General features: G+C 50.3%; 1 protein-coding gene across 4 annotated transcripts; it reads right to left on the bottom strand.

Annotated features, from left to right (window-relative positions):
• Window positions 1–20: 20 nt before the first annotated feature.
• LRRC23 (leucine rich repeat containing 23) lies at window positions 21–8,990 on the bottom strand. 4 transcript variants are annotated; one of them, XM_054444499.1, is made up of 8 exons: window positions 8,736–8,908; window positions 8,049–8,223; window positions 7,854–7,963; window positions 7,146–7,399; window positions 6,353–6,483; window positions 4,224–4,360; window positions 1,214–1,511; window positions 241–361 (listed from the first exon to the last, which is right to left on the bottom strand). In XM_054444499.1, the coding sequence occupies exons 2-7, from the start codon at window positions 8,172–8,174 to the stop codon at window positions 1,238–1,240; spliced, it is 1,032 nt and encodes a 343-aa protein (XP_054300474.1). In that variant the 5' UTR covers window positions 8,175–8,223; window positions 8,736–8,908; the 3' UTR covers window positions 241–361; window positions 1,214–1,237. The 4 variants fall into 4 exon arrangements, with proteins under 4 accessions (XP_063502977.1, XP_054300475.1, XP_054300474.1 ...); XM_063646907.1 differs by lacking the exon at window positions 1,214–1,511 and having other exon boundaries at window positions 21–361; window positions 8,908–8,990; XM_054444500.2 differs by lacking the exon at window positions 1,214–1,511 and having other exon boundaries at window positions 21–361; window positions 8,736–8,852.
• Window positions 8,991–9,491: the final 501 nt, after the last annotated feature.

Genomic DNA, 9,491 nt, shown 5'->3' with positions numbered 1-9,491 from the left:
CAAACCCGGTCAGACACAGGAGCATCACACTGTCTCTTTATTGGAAATCCGAACACCCCAGCCGCCTCCGCAAGTCTCTCCAACCACTCCTACCAGCACCCCGCGGCCCACGCGGGCTTGGCTCCCACCCACGCCTGCCCGAGGGCGGCCCCCGGCCTAGGCTTCAGGCAGCGCTCAGGCCTAGGCACCCCACTCTGCACCCCACACTGTCCAGAGGACCGGCACAGAGCGGATCCTGGGCCTCAGGTTGTGATGAATTTCCAGCTTTGGGGCAAAAAGAGGCATCCTCTGTCCTCTGTCATAGATGTGGTGGCCCGCCCTGGGAGTCTGATCAGGTCTGAAGGCCAGCGTCTTTGATCTCCTGGAGGTAGAAGACAGAAGTAAATAGGGACCAGGCGCTGTGGCTCACCCCTGTAATCCCAGCACTTTGGGAGGCCGAGGCGGGCAGATCACAAGGTCAGGAGATCGAGACCATCCTGACTAACGTGGTGAAACCCCGTTTCTACTAAAAATACAAAAATTAGCCAGGTGTGATTGCATGCGCCTGTAGTCCCAGCTACTCGGGAGGCTGAGGCAGGAGAATTGCTTGAACCCGGGAGGTGGAAGTTGCAGTGAGCTGAGATTGTGCCACTGCACTCCAGCCTGGAGACTGAGCAAGACTACGTCTCAAAAAAAAAAAAAAAAAAAAGACAGAAGTAAATAAAGCCTCTGCCCTATCTAAAGTGCCTGGCGGCCACCCTCATCTCTTCAGTCTCCTTTTGCCTCACTCTGCCCTCTTTTCTTCCCCCACCTCTGTGTCCTGATTTTAGCTTCAGATTTTTTGTGCAGGATCTTCCTCTCCTGCTTCTCTCCTAGGTCCAGCTGCATACACCACCAACCTTCCCCTGCAGCCCTACCATGCACCCACACCTGTCCTTTCCTAGCCGACTTCACTCTGTGTCAGGTATGGCTGCCCCACCCCCCACCAACTCCTCTGCCTGCCACCCCAATTCTTTTCACTTACTCTTCTGGCCTCCTAAGCCTTTCTCAGCTAGTCCCAGGCCCCTTGGGTCCCTTTTCCTCTCCCTGACTCCTAACCCTGCTCTCTTTAAGGGTTCTGCTTGTCTGATGTTTTCCTCTCCCACCTCCTTCTGCAGCAGCTTCCCCTCTTGCCTCTTCCCCTACCTGCCCAGCCCTTGGCCTCCTCCCACTGCCTCCCCACAGGCTTCCTTACTATCTTTAGAGGCTAGAACTGATGCTAGATCAATGACTGTTCCAGTTCCAGGTCACGCTCGGGCTCAGGCTCCTGCTCCTTTTCTTCCTTCAGCCTCTGTCGAATCTCATCAGCCTCAGCCCGTTCCTCCTCCTCATAGAATTCCTTGTCCAGGCGTTCAAGGTATGGCATCTGCACCAGGGCCTCCTGGCGGTAGTTGATTTCATCCGTGCATGGGTTATCGAGCAGCACCAAGGCTCGCAGCTTGGGCAGGTCTCGAAGCTTGGCCAGCTCCCGCAGGTTGGCCACCATGTTGCCCCTGCCAGTGTGGTCAGGAGGGATTCACGCAGGAAGAATGGGCTTTGGTTGCCAGTTGCTAGGAATGGGGCCTCTGGGGGACTCTCCTACTGGGTTCCAGTTTCCCCAGAAACACTGTGAGGACTGGCCTGCCAAGCCTTGCCGGATTTACTGCAGAGGTGCTGTGTGACCCCGCTCTGGTCCTGCTTCTGCCCTTCGAGGAATCCCTAAGTGCCATATTCTACTCTGTAATATGTTTATGTGTTCTTTTGGTGCAGCAAAGCTAGGCCACAACCCTGTCTTGTAGCTGGGGAGGAGAGGGCAAATTTTCCTCACAGGGAGAGACATTTTCTGTGATCACACCTAAACAGAGTGTAGGAGGTAGGACCCAGGCTGGGCAACATAGCGAGACCCCATCTCTACAAAAGCTAAAAATAAAAAAATTAGCTGGGCGTGGTGGCATACACCTGTAGTCCCTGCTACTTGGCTGAGGAGGAGGGATTGCTTGACCCCAGGAGTTTGAGATTACAGTGAGCCGAGATCGAGCCACTGCACTCCACCCTGTAGGACCTAGGTCAGTGGACAAGGAACTGGGATCTAAGCTGGAGTTTAGGATGGTGGATGCTCTGTTCGTGCTCTCCACAAAGGGAACCTAGGGCTATGGATGGGTTGGAGCCTCCCAACCTGAAAAATAAACTTCATCTCCTCATGTGCCTCATTATATGATACTCTGTTTTTATTTTTATTTTTATTGAGACAAGGTCTCACTATGTCACCCCGGTTGGGGGTACAGTGGCGTGATCATAGCTCACTGCAGCCTTGAACTCCTGGGCTCAAGTGATCCTCTCACCTTAGCTTCCTAAGTACTTCCAGGCATGTGCCACCACACCTGGCTAACGTTTAAATTTTTTGTAGAGACTGGGTCTCACTATGTTGCCCAGGGTTGTCTTGAATGCCTGGCCTCAAGCAGTCCTCTTGCGTTGGCCCCCCAAAGTGCTGGGATTACAGGCGTGAGCCACCGTGCCTGGTCTTTTATTTATTTTCACGTTCTGGCTTTAAGCTTTTATGAAATCTATTTAAGTGTTTCAGCCTGATCTCATGGTCGTGCTGAGCCTCATGCAGTGTTTCTCACCAGGAGGGCTACAGGAACTTTGTACTGGATTCTGCCGTACATTGTTGGATGCTTAGCATCTCTGGCCCCAGAGGCACCTCCCAATCATTGAGACACCCTCACCCCCCTCCAAACACACACCCGACTTACTCTCAAAACATCCCCATTTAATAGCCACTCAGGAAGGGTCCGTCATGCCTGTCTAGATTGTTAACAGAAAGATGGCACAGATACACATCCCACCAGATCCATGTGGCAGAGTTCATGAATAAGAGAATGCCCAGGGGGTCAGGATGAGAGTTGGGGCTTCCAGATGCAACCACCTCTCCCTACTTGGAGATGCTCTTTCCATTGCCAGCTCCAGAATCTGGTCTTGTTGACTAAGGAAAGAGGCAGTTTCCTTACATGTTTGCTTAAAGAAACACACATCAAGTCCTCCATCCGACAAGAGTTGCTGATCTTCAGTGCCTTTCTACCAAAAGATTTTCTTACAAATGCCCTTCTCTCCTCAAATCTGAGCACATCTTGTGTTTTGTATGGGTAAAAAGGTCATCCCTTACAGGTGGGGCTCAGGAGAAGAGAGGCAGAAAATGGGAAGGTGAATTGGGACTGAGGAAATGGAGAAGGGCAGTGGAAACTTATATAGGATAGGGCGAGGAAAAAAGAGTTGGAGCTAGACTGTGAGCCCCTTAGGAACAGGAATCACCTCTGATTCCTTTATTTCTTTTAGAGACAGCTCACTCTGTCGCCCAGGCTGGAGTGCAGTGGCACAATCATGGCTCACTGCAACCTTGAACTCCTGGGCTCAAGTGATCCTCTGACCTCAGCCTCCTGAGTAGCTGAAACCACAGGTGTGCACCACCAGGCTCAGTTAATTTTTATTTTTAATTTAATATTTTAATTTTTATTTAATATTTTATTTTTGTTTTGTTTTTGAGGGAGGGTCTGGCTCTGTCACCCAGGCTGGAGTGCAGTGGCTTGATCTCAGCTCACTGCAAACTCCACCTCGAGGCTCCAATGATCCTCCCGCCTAAGCCTCCTGAGTAGGTGCCTGTCACCGTGCCTGGCTAATTTTTGTATTTTTGGTAGAGACGGGATTTTGCCATGTTGCCCAGACTGGTCTTGAACTCCTAGGCTCCAACAATCTGCCCGCTTCAACTTCCCAAAGTGCTAGAACTACAGGTGTGAGCCACCATGCCCGGCCATTATTTTTACTTCTGTAGAAACATGGTCTCACTATGTTGCCCAGGCTGGTCCTGAACTCCTGGCCTCAAGTGATCCTTCCTCCTAAAGTGCTGGGAGTACAGGCATGAACCACCATGCCCAGCCTCTGATTCCTTTAAATATCCCCAAAACACAGCACAAGGCCTGGCACGTAGCACATTCTCAATAATTGTGGATTGAATGAACAAAAATTCAGGGGTCACAAGTTATAAGGGACTTAGTGTTGCAACTCAGTGCAGAAGAAAGTAAGGAAAGCCGGGGGTGAGGATCAGGGAGGAGGATGAGGTGAGAATCCAGCTGTGGGCTAGGACTGGGGGATTGGGCCAGGGAGGAACACAGACTCAAAAGCTGCACCTGGTCAGGGGTAGGGGCAAGGTGGGGCTTGGAGGGGGTGCATACCTCAGGTTGAGGTACTGCAATGATTTCATTTCTCTGGAGAAGCCACTCAGGGTGTCAATCTGGTTGTCTCGAAGATGCAAGGTGGTGAGATTGCTCAGATCCTCCAAGCCTTCCACCTTCTTCAGCATGTTTTGGGCCTAGACCCCCAGGGCACAGTGGATTGATTGAGAGGGAGCAGGGATAGGGAAGAAAGAGAAGTCAGAATGAGATAAAGCAAAAGAGGAAATCCAAGAGGTAGAGAGGGAGGAGTGGAAGAAGGGAGTGGGGGCGAGTAGAGATCAGTATAGAAAGAAGTTCAGGAGAAGCTGCCATCCCAGAGAAAGGTCAGCAGTAACCCTCTACCACTCACCCCATCAAAGCCACTTGGGATGGAGGAGATGCTTCAACCCACCCCCTACTCGACCCAGGAGCCCCCATGCCACCACTGAGGATTGGCATCAGCACCATCCCAGAATAACGAAGCTTAAGAGTCTAAAAGACTAAATATTTCAGTGGCTTCCTGTGGTGTTATTTTTTATATATATATAATATATATATATAATATATATTATCGGTTTTCATCCACAGTCCCTAGCTTATAACCCCAATAATAGCCCTTGTTGCAGTCTTTTGTTATAAAGTTGGGTGTGTTGGGCCTCAGGGGCAGGTCTCAGGAACTTCTTGTCTTTTCAGCTGCCCCAAGGGAAGGCTCTACTCTTTCTCCCCTTCTCCTTCTTTCTGGTTGTGGTTCTTTTTTTTTTTTTTTTTTTGAGACGGAGTCTCGCTCTGTCACCCGGGCTGGAGTGCAGTGGCACAATCTCGGCTCACTGCAAGCTCCACCTCCTGGGTTCATTCATGCCATTCTCCTGCCTCAGCCTCCCGAGTAGCTGGGACTACAGGCGCCCGCCACCACACCCGGCTAATTTTTTTTTTTTTTGTATTTTTAGTAGAGACGGGGTTTCACCGTGTGTTTTTTTTTGTTTTGTTTTGTTTTTTATTTTTTGAGATGGAATCTTGCTCTGTCTCCCAGGCTGGATTGCAGTGGCGTGATCTCAGCTCACTGCAAACTCTGCCTCCTGGGTTCAAGTGATTCTGCTGCCTCAGCCTCCCTAGTAGCTGGGATTACAGGTTCATGTCAGCGCGCTGGGCTAATTTTTGTATTTTTAGTAGAGACAGGGTTCGCCAGGTTGGCCAGGCTGGTTTCAAACTCTGGACCTCAGGTGATCTGCCTGCCTCAGCCTCCCAAAGTGCTGGGATTACAGACGTGAGCCACCTCACCCGGCCTGATTGTGGTTCTTAAGACCCTCCCCAGAGACAGCCTCCCCAATTTCCTGGGGGAAGGAATACTAACATCAGGAAGCTTCCATGAAAACCCAAGAGGACTGGGTCCAGAGAGCTTCTGGGTGGCTGAACACGTGAAAGCTTTTGGAGAGTGACGCATCTGGGAAGGGCATGGAGCACTGCACCCATATCCCCATACTTCGCCCTAAGCATCTCTTCATCTGTATCTTTTGCCCTTGCAATAAACTGATAAAAAGCCACTCCAGAAAATTAATTAAATCCAAAGAAGAGGTCATGGGAACCAGCTTCATGTTGAAGCTGGTGTCTCAGAAGTTCCGGAGGCTTGGACTTGCAACTGGTGTATGTGGACGGTGTGGGGGTCATTCTTGGGAACCGAGCCCTCAATCTGTGGGATTTGATGCAATCCCCAGGTAGACAGTGAATCGAATTAGAGATCACCCAGCTGGTGTCTACTTGGTGTATGGGGAGAAACCCCCACACCTTTGGTCCCGGAGTCTTATGTTGATGATTGTTGTGGTGGTAGTGTAAGAGCTGAAGAAAAACCCAGTCTGAGAGGAGAGTTTTCCTAAAACATTTCCACAGACTGATGTTTGTCCCTCAATTATGGTCCATTTTGCTACTACCTGTATCAAGGTAAATTATCTCTGTACTATCCACACATTATATATTATCAGCCCTGCTAGGTGGCTGTGTATCTCCACAGCATGTGGAACCAACTACGGGCTTGATAATAATACCAGTTATTATGATAATGATGAAGTTAGTAGCTGAGCCTACTAGAAAGCAGGCATCCTGACCCCCAGGACAGTGCCCTCTTCCCTGCACCACCCTCTGACCCAGTGAGCTACCAGGTAGAGGTTCTTCAGCTTAGGAAGATTGATTCCCAGCGTGCTTTCCAGCTGGTTCCCCCGAAGCTCCACTGTGTGCAGGCTGATCAACTTCTGGGGGTCCAGACCTGTCACCGTGTGGATGCTGTTCCCTGGGGAGGAGGGTTTCAAGAGCTCAAAGGGCCACTCCAAATGTTCAGCATTACAGCCTGAATTTGGGGAGCCTCTAAATCATCCTACCCTGGACATTCGCAAAGTAGGGTAGATAATGAGGAAGGCCAGCTCCAGACTTAATACCTCTGGAGCCCTGAGGCAAGTGGTGTGGTAGGTAGTCCAAGGTCCTGATGGACATATCCACCTAAGCCTTTGAAGAGTGAATGAAGCAGCTGACATGTCTAATTCCCTCTCCTTCTTCAATTCTTTGCTCAAATGTCATCTTCTCAGTGATGGTTGTCCTAACCAATCCATTTGACATTGCCACTTGTGTCCCCCATTCCTCTTACTCTGATCTATTTTTTCCAAGGCACTTGTCTCCTTTTAACATGCTACATGAATTTACTTACTGTGTTTGTTGTTACTTGTTTGTCTCTCCCAATTAGAATATAAGCTGTATGAGAATAGGGACGTTCCTTGTCTTATTGGCTCCTATATGGTTAGCATGTAGAACTGTCATAATGAATCATATTGCAGATCTGAATGAATGAATGAATGAATGCAGACTGCCATGTGCCCTAGCCAAGGACCATACTGCCCACTTCTGTTGGCCTCAGGCTAAGAAGGAAAGAATCTTGTGTAGCCTATCCTAAAGACCCACCTTTGAGATTCAGGGTTTCAAGACGAGGATGAGAGATGCCTTCAGTGTCAGTAATCTGGTTATAAGCAAAACTAGCAATCTGCAGGTAGGGCAGTTCATTCAGCTGGGCACTTCGCAGCCGATTGCCATCAGCCTTGAGCCAGAGCAGGTGGGTGAGGTAGTTGAGTGGAGACAGGTCTGTCAGGTGGTTCTCAGAAATATCCACATAGCGCAGATGGATGTAGGAGCGCAGCAAGTAGATGTCTGTAAGGTCCCTAGGAGATGGAAGAGGGAGAAGGAATCAGGTTTAGGGTTAAGCACCCAGTGAGGACTGGCAGAGTTGCTAAAGCAGAAGACAATATGGAGATGGCTTATAATGGAGAGAAGAATGGGCAATAGATGGTAGGGGAGAAGAAGGGTAAGAGAAGGTAGGTGGGTTCTTAACAGTGGGCAGAGAGACCTGTGTCTGTGAAGGACAGAGAACCCATACTCTGAAAGACAAATAAAGGAATCCAGCAGGAATCCCCCCATATACTCTCAGTCTCCAATTCCCCAGGTCAGCTTTGATAGGAGAAGTCTCAGAGCTCCTGAAAAGTAAATTCTGTCCTTCCCTTTCCACTAGGCATGAGAAGAGTCAAACTCTCAGCCAGAACACCCAGGAATGACAGTGGAAAAGGAGATAGGGGCCCTACAGTCTCACAGTCCTCATCTGGTCCCCCCAAAACGCACCTCTCTTTAACCTCCAGCTTGACATAAGCATGAGCCAGCCCATTGCCTGTCTTACAGAGCAGAGAAAGCCCTTCCTTCATCATGTCCTCCGTGAGGGGGGTGGGCAGCCACTGCAGGTAGAAGTGGAGTAAGGTGTCTCTCACCTGCCCAACCCCGTCCCTCAGCCCTAGGACCCCTCCTTGTCCAGGATCTCACTTCCTCAGGGAACTCTTCCCCCTCTTTTCTGTAGTCCTCCCCCTCCTCTGTCTCCTTCTCGTCCTCTTCTTTCTCAGAATCATCCTGGTCTGGCTCAGAGTCTGCTAGATCATCTTCATCTGACATCTTTCTTCCCTCCTGAAAGCTCTGGAGTCAGATAAGCTCAGTCCTCCTCCTGAGAAAGAAGGTCTCATCAGCTTCTGCCAGCCTTCAGCTCCTTCATCGTTATTGACATGTGCCACTCCCATCACCCCCATGACTTCTGACCCACCAACTCTAGGCTTCTTTCCTTATCCCTGTGAACATCTCATTTTGACTCTCAATCCCCACTTCACACCTTCCACTGAGGACCCCCTCCCTTCAGGATGTCACCCACACCCCCAGGCCTTTCCTGTCCTTCACAGTGGATCCAGCTCTCCTCCAGCAGCCGGGTGTCCCTATTTCCTGGGCTTCCCTCTCCCCCATTCTTCCCACCTCCCCCTTAAGCCATGCTCTCCAATCTTCCCTACCAATTCCTCCTCCTCCTCTCCTCTCAGCTCCCATTGCGCCATCCCTAATCCCTGCTCCATTCATTTCTTCTACTTTTCCCTCCCCACTGGGCCAATTTCCTTGGGCCCTCTGGTACACCAGCCTAAAGCGCAGTCTCCAACCCTCCCACTGAATTCCCCTTAGCAAAGGGGCTCAGACCCTGTTTCTGCTCAATCAGAAGCAGTTCTGGAGAGGCCCTTGGTCCCGAGAGGGAAGGACTGTTTAGCAAGCGGGCGAGGGGAAGGAGGGGTTGTGTACTGCTGTTATGGCAACGGGGGCGGGGCACTTGACTACTACAGCTCGCCACCGTTGAGAGCAGGGCGGCGACTACCTGATGCGCCAATCAACCAGGGAGGGGATTGATCAGTAGTTGCCTGGTTACCAGGCCAATTTCCCGGTCCCGGGAACCCGGATGAGGCGCGGAAAGGGCGTCGGGCCGCTAATTGGCTGAGGACAAAAAAAAGTGGGCAAGGCTGAGAAGAGAGAAGAGACGGGGCGGGGCTAGTCATTACGTTACCCAAGACCTCAAAGGGACCGGACATCTTCAATGCAAAAGTATTGTGAATTCAGGAAAAACTCATCCTTCTAAGCAAAAAGGGCGGGGCTGCGAGGAAAAGCAAGAAACACCAAGATAAGGGGTCTTTTCCCCTTCCCCCTATAGTTTCTGCTCATTAGTTATTTTCAGGTAGACCTTTGGAAAGTGGCTTAGTGGAGTGGAAGGAGCCCAGACCCAGATACCTTAAGAACTGGGTTGGAGTCTTGGCAGATCTGCATTTACTAGCTAAATGTACCCAAGACTCTTTGTTATCTGTAGAATTAGCTTAACTGTATCAACTGACAGGGATCCAGTATGAGTTATCCTGGACTGGTTTGATGCAAACCTTTCAGTGGGTGGAAGGCAGAAAATTCAGCATC

The sequence above is a fragment of the Pongo pygmaeus genome, chromosome 10 (assembly GCF_028885625.2).
Source record: "Pongo pygmaeus isolate AG05252 chromosome 10, NHGRI_mPonPyg2-v2.0_pri, whole genome shotgun sequence".
NCBI classification, from domain to species: domain Eukaryota; kingdom Metazoa; phylum Chordata; class Mammalia; order Primates; family Hominidae; genus Pongo; species Pongo pygmaeus.
Note: the sequence above shows the minus strand (reverse complement) of the source record. Positions and strands in the feature narration are given on the sequence as shown.

Coding starts and splice junctions, on each gene's coding strand:
- LRRC23 (XM_054444499.1), bottom strand. CDS start 8,174: ATGTCAGATGAAGATGATCTAGCAGACTCTGAGCCAGACCAGGATGAT. Junction 7,964..8,048: donor GGGAAGAGTTCCCTGAGGAA/GTGAGATCCTGG, acceptor TTCTACCTGCAG/TGGCTGCCCACCCCCCTCAC. Junction 4,361..6,352: donor AGCTGAAGAACCTCTACCTG/GTAGCTCACTGG, acceptor CTGGGGGTCTAG/GCCCAAAACATGCTGAAGAA.